The 27682-nt window shown below is 39.2% G+C and overlaps 1 protein-coding gene across 1 annotated transcript in view; it reads left to right on the top strand.

Annotated features, from left to right (window-relative positions):
* Positions 1-27377, top strand: part of hk2 (hexokinase 2) — a 47579-nt gene extending 20202 nt beyond the window's left edge. The window contains exons 4-12 of the mRNA XM_015049129.1: positions 1769-1888; positions 8678-8773; positions 12229-12328; positions 15242-15425; positions 20004-20165; positions 24314-24547; positions 25475-25779; positions 25891-26039; positions 27219-27377. Of these exons, the coding sequence (XP_014904615.1) occupies positions 1769-1888; positions 8678-8773; positions 12229-12328; positions 15242-15425; positions 20004-20165; positions 24314-24547; positions 25475-25779; positions 25891-26039; positions 27219-27362 (1494 nt within the window). The 3' untranslated portion in view covers positions 27363-27377. The remainder of the gene's footprint in view (positions 1-1768; positions 1889-8677; positions 8774-12228; positions 12329-15241; positions 15426-20003; positions 20166-24313; positions 24548-25474; positions 25780-25890; positions 26040-27218) is intronic.
* The last annotated feature ends 305 nt before the right edge of the window (positions 27378-27682 follow it).

The raw sequence follows: 27682 nt of genomic DNA, 5'->3' as shown, positions 1-27682 counted from the left end.
TACTTTAAATCAAGAAGTGTTTTTTGGATGGCGAATTAAATATAAAGACTAACTGACCGCTTGTTAAATATGAAGACAAATATCAAATGTTCAGACCTAAAGACTAACGGTGGATGACCTGCGGTGACGCAGGGATCGATGTACACCAGATGTCATTGATTTCATAAGAAAATGTTTATTTCAGTCATTGGCAGACATGAAATCAATGCTTGTTTATTTTTATGGTCGTCTCAGTCCACAGACCTTGATCGGATGGAAAACGTACGGGTTGTTCTGAGAAGAGAGGGGCAGCACTGTGTGTGGGAGTATGTTAATGCAGCAAGAGCTGAGTTTATACATCAATCTGTAGTCGGCGATGTTGTCTCAGATCTGTTATTGCTCGTCTTGCTGTCTGAAAACAAGCAGGCAAAAAGTGGCGAGGATCCTTTATTATTCAGCATTTGAATCCAGTATTTATTTCCAATATTCTAAACTCTTAATTTTTTTAAATGTTTTCTTGTTCTTTTACTTTTAAGTAGTTTGCAGTATAGCTCTTCCATCATGGGAAAATGTCTCTAAAACTTTATTTTCAGTCAGCCTCCAGGTCAGCTGCTCAGGCAGCGTGGAGAAGCCCTACAGCTGGGGACACTACATTAATCTGACAGCCCCCTCAGACTTTGGAAAGACTTGGAGTTCACACGAACAGATTGGTTTCAACAGGCTTTTGTTTTACCACCGAAACACTGCGAATCACACATTTAATAACGGCACCTGCTGAGGGATCACAGACTGCTGGATTTGTCAAACCAGAGCAGCGCTTAGTTAGCACAGATGCCAGCTGGCGCTAATGGAAGTGATTTCCCTCAAAAGAAAAAAGGATGGGATGAAAGTACTTATCCAAATTATTCCCTTCATAAATTGAATCATCTTTCTCCTGAGTTTAAAATGACTTTTTGTATTGGCTTCATTCTAAACATTAGAACGGTAACTAATGATTCATTTAGTTTTTGGTTATTCTGACGATGAATCAATAAATCAGTGAATCGGATAAATAACTGCCACATTCTGTAGAGTTTTCATTTAACCCTTTAAGCCTTTTTGCACAATTTTAGACTTTAAAAGATTAAAATAAACACATAATTTGTCTGCAATACTAAATAACAAAATAAACATTTTATTGCCTGAAATGCAGCAAAATAACATTCTTTTATTATTATTATCATCGATGGTATCCAGGAATCAGTCCTTAGCCAATAATAATAGTAATTCTTACATCATTAATAATCAGATTGAAAAAAAACTGCTTAATTGAAGATTTTATTTTTGGGAAATGTAAACCGAGTGAAGCTAAAAGTATGTAGAACAACACATTTACAGACAAATTTAAACCGTCATTTCTATAGTTTAGATGTCTGAAACCAGTCGTGAGCGGTTTTAACCACTTCTGTGTTCATTTATTTGCTTACCTTCTTTTAGGACTTCAGGATTGCTGTGTTTGTGCGAGTGGTCCTGAATGACTAAAGCTGCTGAGACGATGTCAGGCTGTCTTTGTGCTCCTTGTTCTGTTGACGAGGAGTCACCTGGTACCTGTACATCTGGGATCTTAATACTTCTCCTTGGTGTCATTCTGCTAACGTTTGCATCATTAAGGCATCCGCCTGTGCAAATGAAACGGTCCCAGGCATCCTTACAGTCTAATACAAAGGCTGGAGCGGTGACTTTGATAGCTGCAGCCCTGTTCAGAGTGTTCTGCTCTTGCCTAATGAGAACAACCTTTTCTCTCTCATAGTTATTTGACCACATCGCCGACTGTCTGGCTAATTTTCTGGAGAAGATGGGGATAAAGGATAAAAAGCTTCCTCTGGGTTTCACCTTCTCATTTCCCTGCCTGCAGACCAAATTGGATGAGGTGAGCAATTTTACACTCTTTTTACCGCTTTAAGTGATCATCACGCCCCACGTATCATTTCAGTTATGCCTAAAAGTCTGAGTCACATTTATTTCTTTAGATCTCACTTCAAAGGAGCCAGACTTTCCCTCAGTTTTAAAGTGTTCTTCTCTGCTTTCTGAAAGTCTCTAGAAGTCAGCTGCTATTTTTTTTAATATATATATTATTGTTGGTCTTCACATATAGCTGCTTTCTGTGGAGGCTTTTGAAGCCACTTAAGCATAAAGTGCATCTGAATCCAACAGGTAATCCAGCTGAACAAACAACTTAAAGTAACCTTTAAGGCTTTGAACATACATTTTCAGTAAAGTGAATCAAACTTGCTTTAGATGTACAGTAGTTTGTTGCACCATGTCATGGTTTTTATTTGATTTGTTGTTTTCCTGTAAATTTGTAATTTTTTTTATTTGACCTTTTATTGAGAGATTAAGATTATAGTTAATTAAAACTAACAAAAACATTAAGAAAACAAATAAAAACAATTAATGGGGAAAAACTATAACTAACTAGAACTATGTTGTGTTTCTAAAACTAGTTGAAACATACTGAGAATATGGATATAATACCCTTCGTTTTTGTCTTCGTGAATCTATTTATTAGCCTTTTGAACTGATGTGAAATAAATATATATATATATTTTATTTTTCCCCAAATCACACAAGCAGTTTATGTCGTCTGTCAAAATAAAACTAAACTATAGTGGGGAAAAAAAACCTTTGCAGTGTAAAGTGTGTATGGGGAGTGTGAGTGGCCCTTAGATTGGGTGTGAGTGTGTTTGTGTCTGGATCTTCTCCGGCGGAGCCGTTTGGCTCTCCGCTGTAGCTCCCCACGGTGTCCACAGTCGGTCCTCACGGGCTGAAGTCCTGCATGTTTCAGTTCTCTGCCTGGTTCAACACACATGAATCAAATGATGGCTTGTTTCTAACACTGACATGCCGAAGCAATAGTTACTACCAGGGTGCAGGACACCAGCTCTTAACTTAGGAGACCTCTGGCCTAGAGGCTCTGCACAGTGGCTGCTGGGTTGTTCCCCTGGGGTTTTCCTCTGCTCCTCTCTAGGTGGGGATGAGGGGTCAGGGGTACAGTTTTCTGATCTCCTCCATGCCTCCCTGAGGTCCTAGGGGACAAGTCTCTGTGGCTCCTCACACTACTACTTAACATTCTTATGTAGAAACCTTATGTGTGTGTAAGCAGCACACATGGACTCAAGTGTTTTGATGGACTCTATCTTAACCTGTTGTTGCCACTAAATAAATCTTGCATTTGACGATGTTATATGTGTATATAGGCCTGTCACAATAACAAAATTTTGCTGGACAATAAAGTATTCCAGTAATTATTGCAATAAATTATGATATTGTTGTTTTCTGGCTTTTAAAAAAATGATAGTTGTGTGTTTTATTTTCTCTGGCTCATCAGCAGGCTCTGGGTTGAGCTGCAGATACGGCTGCGGTAGTGGAACCTCGGTGTGTCCAAACCTCTGTTCATTGTTGACAAACCTGAAGTGTTTCCATGCTTTTGCCCACTTCAGCTTTTTGAAAACTGGAAAACTCGCTCAGAAGTCATCAGAAGCTCCATCTGCTTTGTTGTTGCTCGCATAAAGGCACACACTCACAGACAGATGGACACACACACACACATGCACACACTTCCGCAGGGAGGTGACTCTCTGCACATAGTAATTTGGAGAAAGTTTTTCATTTTTGACAATAATTTTTAAAGAAAATAAAACATAAAATAGTTTTTTGTCTAAAAGTATTGATCGGTTATTATAGACCCGGGATTTTAAAAGTGTAGGAGACCTGGCCTCCCCTTAGAGAGCAAATTGACATCCACCCACACCCACACTACATTATTGCTATTATTTCAGTAAACTTTTTGTTGCACCTGTACTGATGTTCCACTCATAAATGTCTCTTTTAATGTTGTGGGATCATGCCAAGAACAATTTTGTGTTTTTTTTTTTCTCCTTTAGTCAAGTCTTTAGCAAAAACAACAAAAAAATATTTATCCAAAATGGGAACTCAAGACATTCAAGATCTGGAGATAAAAAGTTTGCCACTCTTGGCAGACGTTCCAAAAAAACCTGACTTATCAATAAGGTCAACAAAAAGTGCAGTCAGCACTTAGCAAATCAGATTCATAGTTACTAGAGACATTTCAAACTTCCATCTTTCATTGGATTAGACTTATAAAGTTTTACATCATTCACAAATTATCTCTTTCAATTACTCATTTACCACATTTTGCACACCAAACATTGTCATTGAATAAAAATATGTTCAATAATCATAGCGTAAACTGAAAATAAGCTCAGTCATCATAAGCACTTTGCTAACAATGCCACAAGCATTAGCATTTCTAACGATGTCATAAAAATAAATAAATGGATCAATGGTGGTTTAGTCAAACTGTTAGGGTCCCTTAAAAGATTTAGTGAAAACAATCAGGAGTCCCATTTCATGATCTAAAACAGTTTTATCCGAACTAAAAAAACCATAATCCACTATGGAGAAGTGGTAAAATAGACCAACCTTGACCTTAAAAGGGATCATGGCAGTAGAATTAACAACACTCAACAAAAGGATCCAAACAACCAGCGTGTCAACCAACCCACCGCTGAATTTGGTACCTCTACGTCAAGTTTTCATCGAGTTTTGGAGTGGAAGAGGCAGACGGCTCCAGCCATGGACAGCCAATGTTTGTGAAGTTGGATTTGGTGAAGTTGACTAAATGTCCGCAGTTATTATTTTTTGTTTCCTGTGCCCCGCCTTTATTCACACTTGGAGAAGCTCTTTTGTGGGTCACATCTAGCACATTGACATACCGTATGTAGAGTTTTCCATACAGAATGTGATTCTTAAAGCAGAAACGACATGTGTCACTTTTCTCTGACGCTGTCAGAGCCTCAGTGCTGCTCCAAGCAGAGCCTGGCTTGGAGCAGCACTGAGCTTCTGCTTTCTGCCAGCAGCAGGTGGGAGGACTACTTCCTCATCGAGACTGTAGGACTTCATCTTGACATCCTCAGGAACAAAAGAAACATAAAAGGTTGAATTTACTCTTTAATATGAGACGACTCCTTTCACTGCAGAGTGCTCCTTCCAAGACCTGTCAGAACCTCCCCACAGAGCCCGGCTGTGCTCGTTGTCACCTTTTTAAAATTTTATGTCTGTTGCTGTTATTTGCATCAGTTGGTGAGGGTCTTCATCACACCTCACCGCCCCCCCCAACCCACACGCACACACGCACACACACACACACACACACACACACACACACACACACACACACACACACCCTCTCTCATCTTCACAGGCGCACACGTCAAACTTTGTGAGAGATGAACCCCCTTTCAAACCAAAGAGCTGAATGCTCCAAAGTAACTGGCTTGATACATAAAGCAAAAATCAAAGCACTAATTAATTATTCATCAACTTTTCTTTAATTAATTTATTTTTTTTTGACAATGATTTTTTTTTTTTATAATTTTTTTTTATTTTAAGTTTGGTCTTGAGAACAAGCCCATTTCCTGTTCTGGTTTATTTTGAAGTTTTTCTCTCCCTTTTCTTTTCGCCCCCAGTCCTCAACAAGTTGATTTCATCTTGATGTGGGAGGAAATCAGGCAGGTTACTAGAGCTGTGAGGGTGTTTTCACCTTTCTTTCCTCGAGGAGCCTTTAGATTTTTTTTGTCCCACCCACAAGTGTGTGATTGATGTTTTGATACTTTTGAAGAAAAATGGCAACACAGAATGCTCCTGGAATAGTTTTCCTTCAGACTGCAGCCCAGGCTCCCTGCTGCAGGGATGATGACTGGCTGGGTGTGGTGACCTGTCTGCTGGCACCTCTTATCGTTTTGAGAGGGATGTGAAGGGGTTGAAGTGGGCTACTACTATTACAACAGTTTCTCTTGTTGGGGTAGTTGCGTTGTGGCGCGTTTGTCCCTGATTGCACTGATGTGAAATTTATCCTCCGTTTCTGTGCACTCTTAGATGCAGGAATATACAAACACACTCACAGCTAATATCAGTGGAACCAGACAAAATCCTGCAGTTATCAAGCTTCAGATGGTTATTCACGTCTCAGCAGACAATTCATTTTCCAGCAAGTCAAAATAAAATAAAATTATAAACCGTTTTCGATGACTAAAAGACTAACAACTTCCAGCTGCGTTCCAGTACAAATGTTTACAAAACTGTGTTGATATTTTGCTGATGCTGAAAAAACACAATTGTCTGCGGCCATTTTACAGAAGAAGAAGAGCGATGGATTCAACATGTTCAAGTAACACAGAACTTTTTATGAACTGTGTGATGCAGTGAGAGCTCTGGTGGAGCCGGCTTCTCACTGTTCAAAAACAAATGAAACCATCATCCTCCTGTCATCTTCTTTGTTGTTTTTGCCAGTAGTAACATCCAACTGTTGATCACGTGACTCGTGTGATGTGAAAAAGTGTTTCCATTGTGTTTTTACAAAATAAATCTACTTTGATATGGCCAGGAAAAAATCAAAACAAAAAACACCTCATTCTAGCGCAAAAAACTTTGTTAAAAAACAAGAGTTCTTTTGAAATCGTCATGTTTCCTTTTAAATTTATTTTTGCAATTTCATTTTGCACATTTATATGGTCAGAAAATGGCTAGTGACAGATGAAATGGAATTAGCTTCATCTAAGGTGTGATAGTTGTACAGGAAAAGTATTTTTCTGCATTTGCTACTGGTATGTCTAAGGATGAATGAGACACAACAGCTTCTTTAGGTCCCATTTAACTATTATTATTATTATTATTATTATTATTGCCATAATTGTTGTCATTACAGTTACAGTTAACTGGCTTCTCTTCTTCCTTTTGACCCTTTTCCTCTGTCCCTTGCATTCAGTTTATTATCGATTTTTCCGCCTGTGGCCTGTCCAGTCTGATGCGTAGCCTCCGTATGACGTCATTCTGTCATTAATTTAATAAAGTCAACGTACAACAAGGACATGCCTTGTTTTCCTCCTTTTCTAGAACAAATCTGCTCCAGAATCTGCCATCTGTACTACAAGGCAACCAGACCCTCCATCCTGTTGTTTTCCCAGACCATATGTGCCACAGCGTTTGAGCCATGAAGCTCTCTAATCTCTGATGAGCTCTTCTTCTTATTATTATTATTATTATTATTATTATTTCTTCTTTCCTCGCAATTATCCTCCTCTCATTCGGTTAGAAACTGTTTCAATATAGTTTTTCCTTGAAATCTGACTCGTTAGACAGATGCACTTTTCAAACTCAAATTTGTGTTGTGACTGGGAATCCTTTGGTCTAGAAACTGTCGTCTTCTCTAATGCGTTTAAATGTTTTCTGCACTGAAGTCTGATTGTTGCTGCATCTCATTCTGCAAACCTGACAGCTCATTGAAAACATCTTTCGAATTCATGGACAAAGTGTGAAGAGGAATTTTGGGAATTTTGCTTTGAAAACCAAGTTTTTTAAATCCACTGACACTTTGATGGTGAACACAAAAAGTTCTTGAACATTTTTTTCAAACTTTACAACCCCAAAACTCTGTATTTTATAGAGATTGTATTTAACAGATCACCACAAAGGTGTGGAATATTTCCAAGTAGAAGGTTTAAAATGTTTTTTGTAAAGAGTTGACTTTTTTTCTTGGGTGGTTTTCTACCTGCTTTGCACAACTAGAAACTCAAATGTTTGACCCTTTTTCTTTTCAGAATAGTTTGGGTTGGTAGCGTCTCTGAAGATAATCTCAGTGATCTTCAGTTTTTCTTTTTCACATATTGTTTATTTCATGTTATACTGCCACAACATAGCAGCAGTTTTAACAAATCAGTAAAAAAAATTGTTTATAAAGCTTATGTATTGCAACTTTAAGCTGCTAAGTAATTTCTACTTGGCACAAATGCTTGTTTTGAATTTCAGACTGAAACAACAAAGATGGACACAGGATTTCAGTCTATTCTTTGTCATATAAACTTATCTTATTTCAGATTTGAAGGCCAGAAGTTGCAAGTCAGGCTGAATGAGAAGAAAATAGTCACCTGTTGTTTCCTGAAAATGCAGATCAAATTGCAAGAGTAAAAAAAAAATAAATAAAAATAGGTGCACAGGAAATGATGAAGTCATAGCCACTGGCGTGCCACTCAATGTCTTCGAAACCATTAATATGAAGAAAAATAAGGGACAATTTTTCTATCCAAATTCAAAATTGAATTTCCGGCTCCTTGTTGGGGCCCCGATCACATTTTAAGTCTGACGTGCCACATTTTCCTCAAAATGCCAACGTCAGACTCAAATAGTTCTCCAGTGAGCCAGAGCTCCATCGTCTGGCTCGTCATGGCAGCTGTACATGAATGTGGTGCAGTTGCTACATTTTGTCAGGTTCTAATTACATTTATTGCAGCTTTCGGTGTTCCAGAGTACAACGGCTCCACGACTTGTCTGCGAACTCTGAGCCCCTCTTTGTTTTACGGAACAAAAAGCAGCTGTAAAGTGATTCCTGAGAGTAAAGACGTTTACTATTGAAATAAGTTGAGATAAGCCTAAACAAACTGTGGTGGTAGAAAACTGGATGTTGTGGTGTGTTTCTAATTTTGTTATTTTCTTTATGTATTTATCTTTGGCTGTCCTGCTGTCTGCAAAGCAAGTTTGCCCCTCAAGGACAATAAAGTTAATCTGAAAGCCTGAAAGGTTTGACAAAGCAAACCTGAAATGAGTCCTGACTCTTCTTTGTCTTTATCTTTTTTTTTTTCAGAGCGTTCTGATTTCTTGGACCAAAGGCTTCAGGCTGAGTGGAGTGGAAGGGAACGATGTGGTCAGCCTTCTGAGAAAGTCCATCAAAAAACGAGGGGTAAAAGAAAACAACACCTTTGGACACAAAGCTGTTATTCCCAGAAATGGGAGCGTTTCTCCAAAACGTCTGCGGGGTTTTGGGGGAATTGTAGTCGACCATTTTTACAGAACAGCTCTGGCTTCAACACGAACGACACACAGCTTTTTATGAACTGTGTGATTGTGTGAGAGCTTGGTGCCAGCTGCACATTGTCTGATTATTAAACCCAAAGCAAAATACAAGCAATCATGTCCAGTCATAACAGGGTGTTGCTCAATATTCTAGTCGCCCCTCCTCCCCCCCTTAAAGTTTTCGGTTGAATTGTTTGGGTTAAAGGTCACATTATGTAAAGATTTAAAATGTAGACATTCCTTTAAGTGTTTGAAAGTCACTAGAGCAGACTTTTTTCAGGAGTTTGTTGGCTTTCTACATCCGCTGGAGAATCCGCTGCAGATCAGCACATTCACTCTTCTTTTGAACTTTGAACATCCAGAACACATAAAGTGAAATCGAAGCGATCCAACTGCATACTAAATGTTTGAGCTCTGAGAACCTCGGGGCACGAGTCATGTTCAACCAGAGCCATTCTGTTTGTTCTGGGCCTGTGCTGCCATCAGAACCGACAGATGTATGTTACAGGCACGTCATCCAGACTAAAAACGTTTCAGAGAGATCAAAAACGTCTGCGCTGCGGATTGAGGACACGGGACCCTCTCGTTTTGCCAGCCAAAAATGGTTCTGAAATGAGACGGAGCACAATTATACAGAACCGCTTGTTTATTGTGCAGGTTGCAAACTGGAGATTTAGTTTGAATATTGAGAAATAGTTGGGGTAGATGAAAGAAGGCAGTCACCGCAGGAGTGAAATGACTTTAGATTTTGTTTTTGACTTTAAATGTTCTGTGCAAGTGAAGCAGAGCTGCTGGCAGAAGTGAGTATGTCTCAGCACGCCTCCTGTTCAGGTGGCTGATGACCAGCCAGACGCCTGCTGGGAACTTTAACACTCAGTCAGCAATCAATGATGCCCAACATCTGAATGTCAAATTTACATCAAATGTGGAAAATAAAAATCTGGAAGAAAAGAAAAATCCTAAAAGCCAAAGCGGCAGTATGTAACTTTTATAAAAAATAAATGTTTTTTGCATATTTTATAAAACTGTCACTGTGTTGTGCCGGTATGCTTTGAAACACATGATCTGATCTGTGAAAAGATCAGTCTGAGCTACTATTGTCACCTGAGGAAATGAACAAAACCAACCAACCATACACAGGAGGCGGGTCTTGGTGCTGTCAATCAACCTTGTGAATGCGCTGCTAAATGTGCTAATGGTGGAGAAACAATTAACTGTTACAGGAAAACCGTTTATCCGCCATCATCTACTGGCGGGGAGAAACTGTATCATAGCAGAGAGCAAGAGCGCACATGGGCATGATTGACAGCATTAAAGCCCGCCTCCCAGCTCTGATTTGTTGTTTCTAATTACCCCTGGGAAAAGGCACAGGAGTTAGATTTTTGATTTTCTTTTCACCACACATCATCTGATTCATACCATACATGACATGGGGACAGTTCAGGCAAAAATGTAATGAATAAATAAACATCATCCAGCAACAACTCGTCATTGATTACAGAGATAACAGCAAATGTGGGCTTTTTGCCCCAACCCCATCCATCCACACGTTGCTGCAAATAATAATAAATGTATATATTTTTATATTTTATAAAAGATGCATCCTGCTGCTTAAGGTCGAAGCATTGTTTGAATTACCGTATTTTCCGCACTATAAGGCGCACCTAAAAACCTTCAATTTCCTCAAAAGCTGACAGTGAGCCTTATAATCCGGTGCACCTTATATATGGACCAACATATATATGTTGGTCCATATATAGACCACTGCAACAGGTCTAGCAGTGAACCTTACCACAGGGTCCGCGTTTCATTGGCTAATGCCCATTTCACGTCACAGCGCAGCGACCACGTGGTGACCGTCTCACAAAAACAAGCTACTGTAGTAAACACATGCTAATGTACATTGTGGACTAGCAGACAGGTCTTGTGACACAAGACCGGCAGAAAGTTTTTGCGTCAGGACTCGAAAAAGAATGGTTCTCCACTGTCGGTGGGGAATCTGCACAGGCGATGTCAGGCATCCTGATCGTATTTGTGAAACTAAAATTCACAGATTTCCAAAATCTGAAACGGGATGCCTTGCTTGGATCAAAGCTTGGGCACGACCGCATTTGCTTCTCAACCGTCGTAGGATCAATAAGAACAAAGGACTGTGTGCTGGTGTAAGTATTATTGCTTTGCTTTCTTTGTGTTTAGTGAATGAAAAAAACGAAAGTCAATAATTAATACATCCATTATGAAAACCTTTTAGCTAAGAACAGCATAATGGCAGTACGGATACAACTTCTACACCTTGAAGCCTGTCTGTTACACGGTCTTAAGTTAGTTGAGCAGATCAATATGCAATGTGTACCGTATCTGACATGCATTAAAGATTTTATTTTACCTAAAAATGCTGTTTACGAAACTGTAATCGTGTTAGCCACGCTAGCACCAGGTATCAGGCCTAGGCACACTCAAACATTTGCCAACAACAGAAATCACTGATTCCAAAAGTAACCGTCAAAACCATGAATGCCCCCAGCCTTGCAAGAACAACAGGCATCAGTGATCTTGTCCACAGTATATTTATGCTGAGGGTGTGAGGATCTGCTGTTTTCCTCATGACCGGTAGCATTTAGTTGTGACGCGCACAATGTTGGAGGCATCCCGTGGCTCAAACACCTTGATTTCATCCAAAAAAGATGACATAAACTTGTTGGTTCCCCTGTCCATTGTCGTGGCTGATATTTTGTGAAAATCCGGCAGAAATGCTACGCTAATTAACTCAGATCGAAATGAAAGACGTCATGTTTACACAGACATGCAGTAGGCTGCTTACGTAGTTGGTCCACTACGGTAAGCAGCCGCCAACTTCTTTTTCCCCGTAGAAGAAGTGCGCGGTGCATGCTGGGATAGTTGTCAGAACGCTGGTTTGTTAATAAAGTTTGATAATACATTTAAAGCCAGGGGGGAGGGGCAGGGGAACAGAGACGGAGACAGCGGCGGCAGCGTGTCGGTTGGTCTGTGTTACCCAGAAAGCAGTTGGGCATAATATCGCAACACCAACACCGTGAGTGAAACAACGACTGGGCCAGCCTACTATATAAAGTACTTGGGGGACCATATCCTTGTAAATGTGGATGTGTAATAATAGAGTATGAAGCACTGCGGTGCGCCTAATATACGGAAAAAAGTCCTAAAATAGGCCATTCATTGAAGGTGCGCCTTATAGTGCGGAAAATACGGTAAATGTTCTGACATCCTCGCAGTTTTCGTTGTTTCTAATCAAGGTGTGTCTACATTTTTAATTTCATTCTCCAGAACCTCCAGCTTTAGCTCGTAAACAAACTTTCATTGCAGGACTTCGACACTGACATCATGGCAGTGATCAGCGACACGGTGGGGACCATGATGACCTGCGGCTTTGACGACCGTCACTGTGAAATTGGCCTTATAGTGGGTAAGTGCAATCTGACTGTGATTATAGGTAAAGTGAAGATGAAGGCCCTTCGACATTTTGAGTTATGAAAGCAGAAATCAGGGAGGGGAAGAAAACCAAGTAGGCAATTTGCCAAGGAAAGAAAATCATTCTGAGGCGTTTAGGTCACTCTGGCTTCAAGTGTTCTGTTTGTATTGACTTCAAAATATCAGCATTTAGCAAGATTATAGATAATCTGCCGAGGCTATTCAGAGAAACTCGAGGGTGAAGGCTGAAATAAACCCAGGTCGTAACCTGGCCTGCCGCGGGCATTTATGTTTCTTCAACACTTTAACGTTGATTTAGCGCACACACAAATACACACGCAGTGTTTGTCATTCAATCATGCTGCATTTCTAAACATAACACCCAGATTGTTAAAAGCAGAAGGGAAGAAGGTTGAACTCGTATTTACATTCGCTCTTTCATGAATTTAATTGCATTTGCATGTTTTGCTCATCTGTTTACGCTTAACAACATGTTTTTTCCCTTCTTCTTTTCTAAAGAAATGCAACAAATAATGAAAAGGACTGAAAATATTCAAAAACTCTTTTTATGGCTTTTAAACATCTTATAACTAATTATTAACCCACATTATGATAGAAATTGCTATCCATTTTGTAAATTAATTTACTACATGAAACATTTGGGTGCTTGCGACTGCTCTTAGATGTTTGGAGAGAAAAAAACAACAGATTTTTAGTGGAAGACGTTGCTGTTTGAATCGTTTCTTCTGGTTAATTTTCACACTTTTCTGCTGCTTGCATGAAAAACCAAGTTCCTGATGGAACTTGTGTTGCGTGTTTGTGGCTATTTATTTAACTGCACCATGTAGGTACGTGTTACCAGTTCGAGGGTTTCCAAACTTTTTGTTACTTGGGCCAAAACTGTTGAGTCAAAAGTACTCGTGACAAAAAAGTAAAAATAAAACTAAAATCAAGTAAATTGTTTAATTTATGTTTTGTTTGTTTTTCTTTTTTTGTCTTTGTAAGGGATGGCATTTGTTGTAGATGCAAAATTTAACAAGGATTGTGCACATTTGCTGTATGAAAAGAAAGTCATATAGTTTTCAGTTTCCTTTGGGCTCACAAGGTTTCTCCCAGTGTATCATAAGCCTGGCAGACCACCAGGCTTTACTTGTGCCCCCGCCAGGCTAAACCTTGCTTATTTTTTAAAGTCTTTTTAAAATGTTTGCATTTTTAAAGACTTTATAGTTGGTGTTCAGGTATTAATCTTGCAATCTTTCAACAGCACATAATTATCAAGTGATATTTTCAAATTTCTTGTCAACTTTAAACATTTTTTAACTCAAAAACACGATGGGCCGCTGGATGAATGACTGGCCTAGCACCAACCACCGGGCTTAGCAAGTTTTCTGGGGTAAATCTTGGCTCAGTTGAACAACAGGACTTGGATCACATTTAAAAAAAAATAGTTGCTATAATTAGCCAAATGTAACAAATGAAAAAAACAAGCAGATTTGGGTGCAGCAAAGACGGCCTTTCGGTAAAAGTGCCTGGATAAACGTGGCTCTACTCATTATACAAGCTCTGTTGTAAAAAAGACGAATACTTTGCCATACTAAACATTTTCCATTGTAAGAAAATATCGATAATTTTACCCTGATTAAAAATGAAAAGTCTCCATCTGCACCAACCACCCGCTCCAGATGGATCAAACTTAAGTCAATGTTGAACTGCAGTTGAGACAAAATCAATCCAAATGTCACAAATCTACTTGTTTCCACCAGGCTAAAGAAATGAAATCCTGGATTGATTCCATGTCTCTTCTGCCTCCCCAGCAGGCAATCAGTCCCGTTCTCATCAGTCCCCATTTCTAGTCAACTTGGCTAATGTGATGGAAAAAGGCAGACGGTGCTCACATCATTAAAGTTGTTCTTTCCAATTTTGGAATATTTGTTTGAAAATGACACGAACAAGATCACGGTGAAGTGCATATTGTACTTGGACGACAAAGGTTCCTGTGAGCAGCGCTTGTTAATTGAGGGGACGCCTGCAGGCCAGGAACAGCTGCACATCACTGCTGATTCTGAAGTTTCTGCCGTTGAGTTTTAACTCTGCCTAATGCCCCACTCTGAGGGCATTCAGGGAACGAGCTGCTACATATAGGAACATGCTAATGTAGAGGCATATTTCCATAATGAAATCAATAAAAAGTATTTTTTCCGCCTGTATGGCTCTTACTCTTTCTGTCCTTTGCAACGCTCTGGGATATTTAAATTGACCCAAAGTGTCATTTCACTTTGTTGCATTTTATGTGCTACATATTAGAGATTTACTAGCTGAAGAGGGGTCTCTGTGCTGCATCATATTTGAGCTTCAAGAAAAACAGGAAGTTATGGAAGCTCAGTTGAAATGCTTTGTTTAGTTTGTGTGTATTGGTTGGGGTCCCACTGCTGGTTTTGTCAGAAACTATTATTTCTTACCCTGTGTTTTGTTCCCCCCCTCTGAATAAATGAACTTAAAATAAAGTTTGGATTTTTCAAATGGACAAAACCTAAAATAATAAGACGTTTTCCACATTTTGGGTGGAGGTGCTGTCTGTTATGTCATAAAACACAACATGCGAGTCACTCCTAACCTGCCAGCTCTAACTCCATAACAACACTAGCAGATGAATGTCGAACGTATATCGAGCCCAACACTGGGACAAAACTCAAACTCTGTATTTGATGATCCTATGATCAGTTTAATATAAAGTCAATTTAAGCAAAGACGAAACTTATCTCAATATGTCCAGATGTAAATAACGGTCCACAAAGTAGAGCTTCAACCACGTCAGACGTATTTACAGGGCAGTAATCTGTAGATGCTGTTTAGAACTGTATTATGTTTGTTAATCAGCCATCGTCACGGTAACACCATTTCTCTCCAGGAACGGGCACTAATGCGTGTTACATGGAGCAGATGAGGAACCTCCAGCTGATGGACGGCGATGAGGGGCAGATGTGTGTGAACACAGAGTGGGGAGCGTTTGGAGACGACGGCGCCCTGGAAGACCTGCGCACCGACATCGACCGGGAAATCGACGCTGGCTCGCTGAACCCTGGCAAGCAGCTGTGAGTGTCACTGAATTCATCACGGCAGTAGCTGCAGAATAAATATGCATAATCAGAAATCTTCATCTCCACACCGTTTTATATATGTAGATTAATAATTTATGTTCTACAGGATTTTTTTTTTTTGAGTGTTACAGAAACAATCTGGATTGTTTTTCCCTTTTCGACTTCACTTTAGCTCTGAGTACTGACTAACCTTCTCACGGTCCTCATCCGTAACATCATTTACTGCTGAGATCAAAGCGTCAATCACAGTTACTGTCCCGTACGTTTGGGATGTTGGTCACTCAGTTATTGAGTTGCATATGTTGTAGACTTCAGGCTTGGTGCCTTGCAACAGTCTTTATGTTGTCATGATCAGGCCCGTATCCCTACTTCCACCAGCTGCATATAATGCACGACAGAGCATGGCCTTCAAACTTCCTGAGTTGCAATCTGAACTTCCTCCTCTTTCAAGACCTAAAGCACTTAGTCACAAATTCATCCCAGCAGGGGGGGCATTAACTAAAACGATGCTGCAGGCTTCATCCTGGATGGTACATCTGACGTTCATTAATCCTCAGTAATCCTCATTGCAAGTAAACCAAGTCAAGTTGAGATAAGATTTGACTTGAGGGGCCAGTGGGAACATTTCAATCTCCAGACGCCTTAACTCCAAAACCACCAAGTGAGTTTATTTTGATTTGGGCTTAATCCCACTTCCTCTTAACACTGTAGGGCAGGGGTCTTCAACTCCACAGCCGGTGTCCTGCAACTTTTGGTTGTGTACCTGAATCAAATGGCTGAGTTACCTCCTCAGCAATGCAGTCAAGTTCTCCAGAGTCAAGCTAATGACCTGATTATTTGACTGGTGTGTTGAAGCAGAGACGCATCTGAAGGCTGCAGGATCCCAGCCCTCAAGGGGCGGACCCTCGCTGTAGAGAGTCCCTGACCCTTAGAGAGGGTCAGTGTTTCCCAGCTGTTCTTTTTAAAGTGGTGGTGTTATTTATTTGCCGGGCACAGCAGTCATAGCATTAAGAAGTTGTCTTGGCATGCTGTTTGAAGCAGCCAATCAGACGTCAGGGTTTGTTGCATGTTATTGTTTACATCCAGAAATTTCTCACATTTGCTCAACTGTAGTTTAACTTGAATTGAAAATGATGCATAAAAACCATTTAGAACAACTCAAAACTACTCACTCTTCTTTTCTCGCTCGCTGTGTCGGCTATGCCTCACACAAGCTCATCACCGTAGCAACTGACTGACAACAACGCCACTAACGTGTCAGGATTCAACAACTAAAAACACTCAAACATTTCCCACACAGAACAGAACATTAAGTCCGTTACAGTTTTATGTTTCGAGGCTTGATGTTTATTATGTGACTATTAACATGTGATAGCTTTGGTCAATTAGATTGGTTGATTAGCTAATTTACACACCTGCTCTGCTGATGATCTGTCAGAGTTGGTGTGTGGATCGCCTTTTTATATTTTTTAATTAAACTGAAACACACATCACCTCTACATCTTTAAGTTGTCAAAGTCAAGATAGCATAACTGACCTATTTCCCCTGCTATTTTCTTTTTTAATTAAAACTTTTTCCTGACCTTGTTATGTAGTCATAGTGTTGACAATTAGTAGCAGAGCACTACAGTCCTATTTTCGTTTTACATATCACACATACATTTATGTTGACAACTTGACAGCTAACACCGGTGGTGGTCATTATGAGCGAGCAGCTTGTTGCCCTCCAGCAGGAAGCCACGAGGCGGGATTTACGTGGTGATGTCACGCAGCCCACATTCCGCCCATCAGGTTTAAATTAATCCATGATGCACTTCAGTACAGAAGTATAAAATAATTTTTGAACCATGAAATGGTTATATCTGTTTTAAAAAAATGAAATCGGTACCTTTAATCGACTCCTATAATGAAAACAAGTTTTTTCTGTGTTTAATTCCAGTTTTAAAAAATTAATAGCACATCTAAGCAACTATTTCACGAGATATTTATTGTATTTATCCTGTCCATAAAACACAATGCTTGTTAGAATACTAGCAATAAAAAAAATTCTGTTAAAGTACATTAAGAAATTTTTTTTTAAATGTGATCAGTTTTTACTTAATTGCGATTAAATATTTTGTTGGTCCTTTTATTTATTTTTGGCAGAATTTGTTTCTAATTTTCTTTTTGCCTTTCAGTCTGTCTGAAATGAAAGTGTAAAATTGCTTTATTCTTCTGATATAAAACATGCTGCTGTTGTGAAGCCTCCAAAATCTGATCACATTTACTGTAGCTGGATACATTCTGCTTATTTATTTATACCTCAGCTGGGAGGGTTTTATTTATTTTTTAACTGTCAATTTGATAACGGCCTCCCACTTTACCTGTAGGCACTTATAAGCAAACAGTGAATACGGCACTTATACGCTCTATTAGTTTATTCCTTGTGGAAGAAAATTGCAAGGAGGGTAGCCTTGATAAGAGTGCGTTTTAAAACGCAGTCAGTTCAATTTAATATGCTCATCGGAGCCTTTTCAGGCTGTTCAGACTTTCAAATACTGACAAGAAGAAATGTAAGATGCAACAAATAAACAAACTTTCGCCTAGTGGATTGAAACCAATCCAACTCTGCCTCCTTGTCCTACTTGGAAGCAACTTGAAGTTCTTAAACTTTTTTTTGTATTTTTATTTATTTTACCATTATGCTGGGCAGCATATCTCTGCATGAAATATTCTAAACATTCACCGTCAGTCACAAACGACAACGGAGTCATCCACACTTGCTATATTCAGCATTAAATTACCATAGAACTTGCTCATTTTGTCTTGATACAACCACAAAGCTCACTTTTTGTTTGTGTTTTTGCAACCAGAACTCTGAAAGGTGTGATAGGAATTTTCCTTCAGTCGCTCTGACTTGATGCATTGCAGCAAAGTATAACAAAACAATGAAGTGAATAGAATTTAAATATCCATTATTGTCCCTCAGTGGAGAAATTCACATGTGGTAACATCAAGTTAAAGGCAAATGGAACTACAAATTAGGTTAAAAAATATCAAAACAGAGAAACAATAATAAGACTGTAAAGTAAGGACACATTTATAACCAGTATGCCAGTCAAACCTGAATTGTCTTTCACTCATCGCGTAGCTGGATATCTGGAAAAAAAAAATACATTTTTATGCGTTTTGGCCTTTCATGTACACACAAACTCTGTTTAATACCACTGAAAACAATTATTCATAAAAACTACAACTAAAGTGGATATTTAAGAAAACTCCATATTTGTGTTTTCGTGAGTAGACGGCAAAGTGGAGATTTAGGGCATTGTTTTGCATTTAAACAACTTTATATTCTAATATACTATTTAAAAGTAGTTCTAGCTATATATCTGACCACACAAACAAACCTCCTGGCGCTATGTTTAATTCGTAACAGGAAGTAGTAGCAATCTGATCGACTGACATTGTTTTTAGCTTGGAGCTACACTGCCCCCTAGGGGTTTGGCATGTTTAAAACAGTGCTTGGAGCATTTTGGTGCAGGTTTCATGTGGATGAAACCAATCCAGAGTGCACAATATGTATATTTTTAGTTTTTATAAAGACCTGGCTACATGTGGACAGTGAGCAAGTGTTTATTTATAAATGTGGGGGGCGTTCCATTTCGCTCTTTCTGCTGTAATTCCTTGTGCTGCCTTTTCTAAACAAGACCCTTCGCCCCAAAGCATGTGGGTTCAAGTTTTGCGAGCCTGCACTGTAATTAAATTTGAAAGTCATATTCAGCTCTCACATTTTCTGTGAACGTCTTCTCTATAATTATGTATTTTAAAATCAGAATGGCTTAAAAAAAGGTCGATTGGAGCTGTCCTTAAGAAATGCAGAAACATGCAGCTTTAATGCCTATTTAGTTATCTTTACTGGAAATGGAGCTGATGATTTGCCAGACACAAGGTGGATGTGAAGACTTGTGCGCCGTCCACAATACGCACTTGTGAGTCTATACAGCATTCCTTAAATTAAGCAAGAGTTATAATTGATCATTTTATTTGCAAAGAAATGTCACCCAGATGGTATTTTTGTGTTCTCGCATCTTAATTTATTCTCTCATCTTATTAAAAAAATCTCCCAGACAGATGTCTTATCAGCATGTGTCATCACTAAAACAGTTCTGATTCTAAATGTGAATTACCTTGCAGAGGCTGCCTTTTGGAAATTAAAGTGCAAGTGGAGAATATATTGAGAAGTTCTGGCATCATGAATTCGATCCATTTAGTTCAGACCAGATGTTTGCATACACCTGATAAATAAGCCACAAACACTTTTTTTTCTCGGTGTCTGAAGTTAAAACCGATCCAACCTTTTTTTTTCGTTTTAGCTCAGTGAGAATTACCAAAATTATTTCTGTTTGCTAGATGCCAGAAAACTTAACGAGGACGTTTGTACATCAGGGATAACTATCTTTTAAAATGTATGACTTGGGTCAAACCTTTTGGATGTCCTCCCACAAGTGAGAAAAAACAAGTTTGTATCTTTTTATTCAGTGTATGTAAATATCTGGTATGTGGTGTGTTTTTTGTCTGTACCTTTCTCAGGTTTGAGAAGATGATAAGCGGGCTGTACATGGGGGAGCTGGTGCGTCTCATCTTGGTGAAGATGGCCAGAAAGCAGCTGCTGTTCCAGGGACAGACCACGCCACAGCTTCTTACCTCTGGATGCTTCAGCACCAACTACATCTACGCCATTGAGAGCGACAAGTTAGTATTTGTTCGATGTTCTCATAAATGATGTCCAAATAAAAACAACCCTAAAGTATACAGTATGAAGGAATCGGTTCAATGGCTCTCGACAGTTTCAAGCTATTCATTCAACATCACAAACCTAGACAAGCGTGTGATGTTGTGTTAATGCTTCATGTAATTTCGGGTATTTTTCTAATGAATTTTTAAATATTTCTCATACATAAAAGATGAAAGACAATGCTGTTTGTTATTGCTGTTGTACCATGCAACAAAATGCAATAGAGAAAAAGATGAGAGTCAAAAAAAGTTCACAATTAAGGTTAATGGACTATCATCTATTATAAATGCTTGTGTTTAAAATGCGTCTGCCGGTTTAGTTTTATTGGATCGGAGGATGAACATGATGTGGCGAAACTGCGGACATGTCCGCAGTGGTTACATGTCCGTCATCTCCATGAATCACAGACACTCAACTTTCTTTTTTGCTCGATCGTTTTACCTTCCTTTACTGCATCACCAGTATTTTATTTTATTTTTTTTCCCGAATAGATAAAGACAAAATGTCCCAAAAAGGAGGATTAGTGGCCGGGTGTTTCTGGCCAAACTTTGATCTGAAAGCAGCTGGAGACTCTTTAATCCCATCCGTCTAATCCTGCTCTGTACTTTCTCTGGTGTCTGCAGAACAAAAATATGGCACTGGGATTAAACAGAATTTATGATAAGCAGAGGAAAAAAATACCTTTTTATACTTCCCAACTTTAATGCTAAGCTAGTTTATATTCTAGCTGCCTTATTGTTCTTTTTTGTAGCATATGTGTAGTTAAGTCTTACCAATGAAGCATGTGGAACAATGTGTTTTTGAATGCTGATGATGGGGTCAATCAGTGACCATCTCCCTGTCTCCAAAACAAGCGCACACTATGGATGGGTCAGAGTTGGACTGAGAGAGAGATCACATATTTTCTCGTCAAGTTTGTGTTTCATAAATAGCAAACTTTGACAATGTCAGGCCCTGTTTTGTGCCTATCCAGTGACACCTGACTTCTGTCAGGGAGGAATGGGACAAAATTACAGCAAACTGCAGTCGTATTCAACAAAATATATGTTCCTATGAGCCTTGTTAGTCGTCCCCAAAGGAGAGAGCCTTTAGAAAATAACTTTTATTAAAGATTTTTATTAAAGATTCTTTTGAGACATTTCTCTTTTTGAAAAATATTTTTAATGTAATATTTTAATTTTAAAAGCTGTGTTTCATCAACTACAAGCAGAAAATCATAAATAACAGAAACAATGATTTTAAAATATTTTTTTTATTCACCAGTTAGTGGATACAAAACAAATATTTCAGTCTAACAGACAGAACAAGACTAACAAACATAAGTATTAATGTATAAAGTATCAAATAACCAGTTCGATATGACAATAAATAACAAAAAAAGAAAACGATCTTTGCATAATTATTTTATTTTACATTTTTCACATTGTGATAAAAAGTTCCTCAAATAAATTGACTTTTCAGAAACATTCGACTTGGTTGAATGGGCCTGTACTGTCTGATGTTTGTGGAAGTTCAAAGGCAATGCTTCCAAACTCTGAGGAAATGTGTGTAAACTTCTGATTTGAAGACATTAATAAACAAATCTGACATTATTTAACTTATTATTGAAGAATTTAGCAAACATAAATAATTTGGGCAATTCAGACTGAGCTAAACCAAGAGAAGTTTGGTCTAATTTAAGTTAAGACAGTGAGAGAAAAAAGGTGCTTGCAAGCTCATAGTTTCATCTGCAAATAATTAAACGTGTGAAATTAACTATAATTAATGAGAAACTGTGCTGACAATACAGACCATTTGCAGTAGTTCTTATTTTTAATGTGCCATCCTTCACGGAGTAAAAAACCCAGACTAATCTACCCGCGATGCTGTGTGCAAACAACCTGAGGTCAATGCAACAGTTTGGTATGCACAGAGAAAAACACGCGCAACGGTGAGAAACATCCAGCTAAGTGAAGAACGCTTCCCAGGAGGCCGACGTGCCGTTATCCAGGGCTGCTATAAATAGGAGAGTTAATGAGAGCAAATGCAGAAGGTGGTGGCGGAGCTCCATTCTTGTGACTGATAAAAAAGCACAGATCAAACTGCGGCTTTCTGATGAGAAGAAAAGAACGTGCTGGAGGTCTGGAACGGCTCGTCCTTTAAGCAAACGACACTGACGAGAACGCTTGGCTTCGGAAGGCACTCCGTAATCGAAGAGAGAAGTTAAATGATGTTGGATCAACTTTGAAGTGGTGTGTGTTTGTGTACCAGGTTTTCATATCCTTATGGGATATAATGTGGAGTTGTGAGGACCATATTGCTCCTTGTGGGGACATTTTCTTGGTCCCCATGAGGGAAATTGTTGTTTTTGGGTTAGTAGTTAGGTATGTGATGGTTAGGTTTAGGGTAAAGGTTAGGTATGTGATGGTTAGGGTTATGGTAAGGGTTAGACTGTAGAAATTAATGGAAGTCGATGTGAAGTCCCCGCAAGTGATGAAAACACGACTGTGTGTGCGTGTGCCGCTGTCTGATCCCAGGCGTTTTGAGCTTAAGATTTCTGTGCAGCTGTACTTCAAAGTACACTTACTCACGTGACGGTTTACTGTAAAGTGTTTGAAAGAAGTTTGAGGATGAGATGGATCCACTGCGGCTCTGTCTGGAGTAATCTGGTTATTGTTGTGGTTCGTAAAGATGAAGAGCTGAGCTGAACCTTCATCGACTTCCTGACCTTCACCAGCGGCCAGCAGATGTAGATTACCCGTACGTCAACACGTGTTAGCCGATGTGGTTTAGGCGTCTGATCAGGATGCCTGCTGGAAAACTTCAGGCAGCTGTTGCTAATTCAGGAATAACACCAGGAAACTTTATAGAGTTGTGAGTTTCATTTTGTAATCTGTTGTCGCATGTTGGAGTGTCCAAAGACGGGACACCATCACCGCCTATTGATCTACAATCGGTTTATAAGTGAGTGTGTGTTAAATACTGCTAAATCTAGAAACATTTAACAGTATTATTAAATTTAATAAAGTTAGAAACCTATAAAATCAAAATGACAGCTGCAACAAATTTACATAAAAATATATAACGTATTAGTCGTTCATGTCTTTTGGTTTCAGAGTCTTTGCAACATTTTATGTAGACGCACATGTTTCTAATTATTCTTTTTACTTATTGTTCCTAATGCTTTTCAATAAATCCCATCACATATGTGGCATTAAGCAACATTATATGCCTCTTCAGGTCATTTTAATGAAGAAGCTGGTTAAATGTTTGGTCCTACTTACCGGTAATTGCATCTGTTCTAATTCTTCAGGATTGCTAAAATGCTAATTTGATGCACTACAAGTATAATGGGTCGTTAATGGTGTTTAAGCATAAATAAGTAAGCTTCTAGGTAGTGGTGGGACTCGATTACAAGATTTGGACTTGTTAATTGCAATGTCTGTAATTAATCGCATTGTAAGCAAACCATATATTGACAACATAATCAACATTTTAAATTCAAAAACCCGGTTTTGATGCTTATTTATTGAGGAACTAGACCTATGAGCTCAACATTAAAAATATTGTTTTCAATTAGTTTTTTTTCATTGTTTTTGTGTTGTTGTTTTTTTTGTTTTTTTTTTTAGATTATTCAACTGTGAAATTGATGCAAAGTGATTTCAAGTGATTCAGAAACTTATTTGAAAAAACACGTTTTTAGAAATATGAACTGTGCACGGCGACTTTAGCATTAGATGACTGAGATGTGATTTTAGTCTTGAATAGCTTCACTGACAGGCTAACTCATTTTAGCATCAGTTTATTTTCTGAAGCAGGAATTAAACCCTGATGGGCCGAGAGGAACGACCTTGTCATCAATTGCTGTTTAAGGATGTTGCTTGCACGTCCGATTTACGGGCATACCGGAAACATTGGATTACAAAGGTTCCGGCAGGAACTTTTGTCTGAAAAAAAAAAATGTATCAATAAAAAAATGCATTAAAATTTCAACATGTTAAATCTAAGAAATTAATCAAAATGAACATGCCCTACTTACAAGTGAAGTTCTTATCTCCCTGAATTCCTGTCCTTGCCTGTGGAATCTGATCAGAAATAAACTGGACGTCTCATTCTTCACCTGCAGAGATGAAGAAGGCCTGGCTAGCGCCGAGAAGGCGCTCCGCAGCCTGGGCCTGGACCCGTCTGCTGAAGACTGCGTCGCCACTCGGAGGATTTGCCAGGTCGTTTCAACCCGGGCTGCACACCTGTGCGCCTCTACCCTGGCGGCGGTGATGCGACAGATCCGGGACAACAAAGCGGCCGAAAAGCTGCGCATCACCATCGGAGTGGACGGCTCAGTCTACAAGGGTCATCCAGAGTGAGTGACCCAGAACATTGATGTGTGTGTCTGTGTGTCTCACTCCTTTAACGAGGAGTCCAGATTATAAACAGAGGAGTGTTTCGGTGTGCCCCTCCGCGCCCCCTGAGTGTATTTGAGCTAAAGTGGATTGAATTGTTCCAACAAGAACACGTAATCTCTGCGTTTATTGTTTAAGCTCTCTTTACATAATTAGAGCTTGTTCACACAGAGGGGATTAGTTCTCCCTTGTCATCAGTGTTTGCCTGACTGACTTGGAGTTGGAGCTTACAAAGTTGTTTATTTGCCTGCTACTCTTCCCAATGTCTCAAAGATATTTGTCCAGCCTGGTGATCATGTAGTAAAACATAGCAGGACTCCAGTCCCTGGCAGGGGCTTCGTCATTTCCTCTGTTAGATACTCAGGATGGAGCCAAAGACTTAGTTGGGCTGAATGTCAGCCGTCTTTTCTGGTGAATTTAAACTGCCGGCTTTGGGCCAGTCGACTGAACACGACCTAATTATCCTCCCTGATCCCCTCTCATTAAAATTCACCTTGCTCCATCTCTTTTCGGAGAGCCTGACGGGACAAAAGTGTTCTTCACTCTGCAAGTAGACACATATTTATACGTACACAGTTGTGAATATAAGTATGGATTATTCATACTCGCAACACACTTGTATTATTTAATCATTCATTCCGGTTTTCTATTTAATTAGATTTTCTCTGGGTAGTTTACTTGCTCCGTTCTGGCTTAAAATAATTAGAGATGAAACTGTTTAGTACAAGTTGTGAGGGTTTTTAAATGTCTTGAGTCACCAGCACAGTTTGCTTTATCCTCTGTGCCATCTGTGCTGTTTTGTTCATTGATGGAAAGTTAGCTAGCATGAAAGTTCACCGAGAAACAGCACAATGTTTATTAAAATCATTTTTTCTTATGGAAAACAGATTTTCCAGGAAGCTCAACAAAATGGTGCGGCGCCTCGTGCCAGACTGCGACGTGCGCTTCCTGCAGTCGCAGCACGGCAGCGGGAAAGGCGCGGCCATGGTGACGGCGGTGGCCTACCGACTCGCCACCCAGCACGCCGAGCGGCAGCGCGTCCTCGACACCCTGCGGCTGAGCCGCGAGCAGCTGCTGGAGGTGAAGCGGAGGCTGACGGAGGAGATGGCACGGGGTCTGTCCAAGCAGACGCACGACCAGACCAGCGTCAAGATGCTGCCGACGTACGTCAGGTCCACCCCGGACGGAACAGGTGAGGGGGAAGACAAGATGTCCGCTGCCTCTTACTCGGATATGACCTTGCTCCTGTTAGATGTGAATTGTTTTTATTTTTATGTTTTTGCTCCATTTTATTTTTTTGTAGAACAAGGAGATTTCTTGGCTTTGGATCTTGGCGGGTCCAGTTTCCGTGTTCTTCTCGTTCGGCTGAAAAATGAGAAGAAGCAGAAAGTGGATATGCACCAGAAGATCTACAGTATCGATCAGGACACGCTGCAGGGCACGGGGGAGGAGGTATTATGTGGTGTGGGAATAAAAAAGCTGAAAATCATTTTAGGTTTTTGGTTTTTCAAGTTTCAGTTCACACTGAAAAAAACTACAATAACACAAATCCTCTTTTTATGTTTTATGTTTTTTGTGGGTTTTCATGTGAATAAATCAAAACACCAGAGGAGAATATCTAAAAACCATGACAAATTGAAAGCCCGCTCCAAAAATACTAACTTCCTATTTTCGTATTTCAAACACCAAAAATGCCCCAATATGCATTGATACAAACGAAGGAAATACAAACAGCACCAGCGCAGAAGCTAATATCTACGGCAGGGGTGTCCATACTTTTTGTTGCATGGGACAAACTAAGAAAACTAAAATAAAGCAAATAGTCATCAAAGTTATTTATTTTTCTACAAAATGGATTCTATTAATCACAGATCCAAAATGTTAAAATAATTTTGCACATTTGCTGTCGGAGTCTCATTTTCAGTTTCTTTTGGACTCGATTGAGCAGATTTATTCTAAAAACAGGACCTGGGCTGCTTTCTGTCAAGATGTTTAATAGTTTAATAAATCAAAGTAAATCTCAGTAAAGTCGTCTTTTCAGTAAAAGTTTCTGGTTAAACGTGGATCAACTAATTGTAAAAGCTCAATTATTTAAAAAGATGAATATTTAGTCATATTTTAACATTTTCCATTTTAGGAAAATTAAGTGGGTTAATCATTTTGGTCTGACTGACATAAATACTCAACATCAGGTCAGATTATTGCCGTCGTTCTTGAACTGCAGTCGAGGTGTTTCACCTTAAAAAGCTGCATATTCCAGCAGTGGCTCAGCTTTAGGGATATTCGTCCTGTGTTGGTGGTAAAGTGTAATGCTAACGCTAGCACCGCCTCTGTCAGTCTGCCCCAGGGCAGCTGGGGCTGCAATGCAGCTTCCCGCCATCAGTGTGTGTGATGTGCAGAGCAGCGGTTCTCGCCTAAGGCGGCCTTTCTTCTTCTGCTTTTGAAAAGCTCTGCAGGTGTGCAATAGTATTCCCCCATGGTGTAAGTTTTCAGCTCAGTGATTTTTGCTTACGCAGCAAATTAAATTTCTTTATTGGCTTTTTTTTTTTTTTTTTTTTTACTTAATGCTTTCTGAGGCTGAATGTTCTTGTAATTATTTTTAATTTCCCTTTGTTTTTATCTGTGCCCCAGCTCTTCAACTACATTGTGTACTGCATTGCTGACTTCCTGGACTACAGGGGGATGAGTGGAGCGTCCTTACCTCTGGGGTTCACGTTCTCTTTCCCATGTGATCAAACCAAGCTGAATGAGGTAACGTTCTGTCTGCCGGTCTGAATCCTGAGCCTGACATAGAGCATCAGGACCATGCTAAGAAAATTATAAATACATTTAAAAAATACGAGAATAAATCACTTTAAATAAGTCAAGTAAAATTGACTTAATTAATTGAATTGAACTAAGTCAATTAAAATTTATTTAATTCAAGTAAATTTTATGACTTAAATTAAATCATAAAATTATGAGACTAAAGTTGCAATAATAAGAGAATAAAGTTGTAATTATTCTCATATTATTATGACTTCATTCTCTTAGGTTGTACTAATACGATAATAAAGTCATGCAAGATAAAGTCGCGTTAAGATGACATGACATTG

This window comes from Poecilia latipinna, unplaced genomic scaffold, assembly GCF_001443285.1.
Source record: "Poecilia latipinna isolate Pla-1442-1.1 unplaced genomic scaffold, P_latipinna-1.0 Scaffold927, whole genome shotgun sequence".
Lineage (NCBI taxonomy): Eukaryota > Metazoa > Chordata > Actinopteri > Cyprinodontiformes > Poeciliidae > Poecilia > Poecilia latipinna.
Note: the sequence above shows the minus strand (reverse complement) of the source record. Positions and strands in the feature narration are given on the sequence as shown.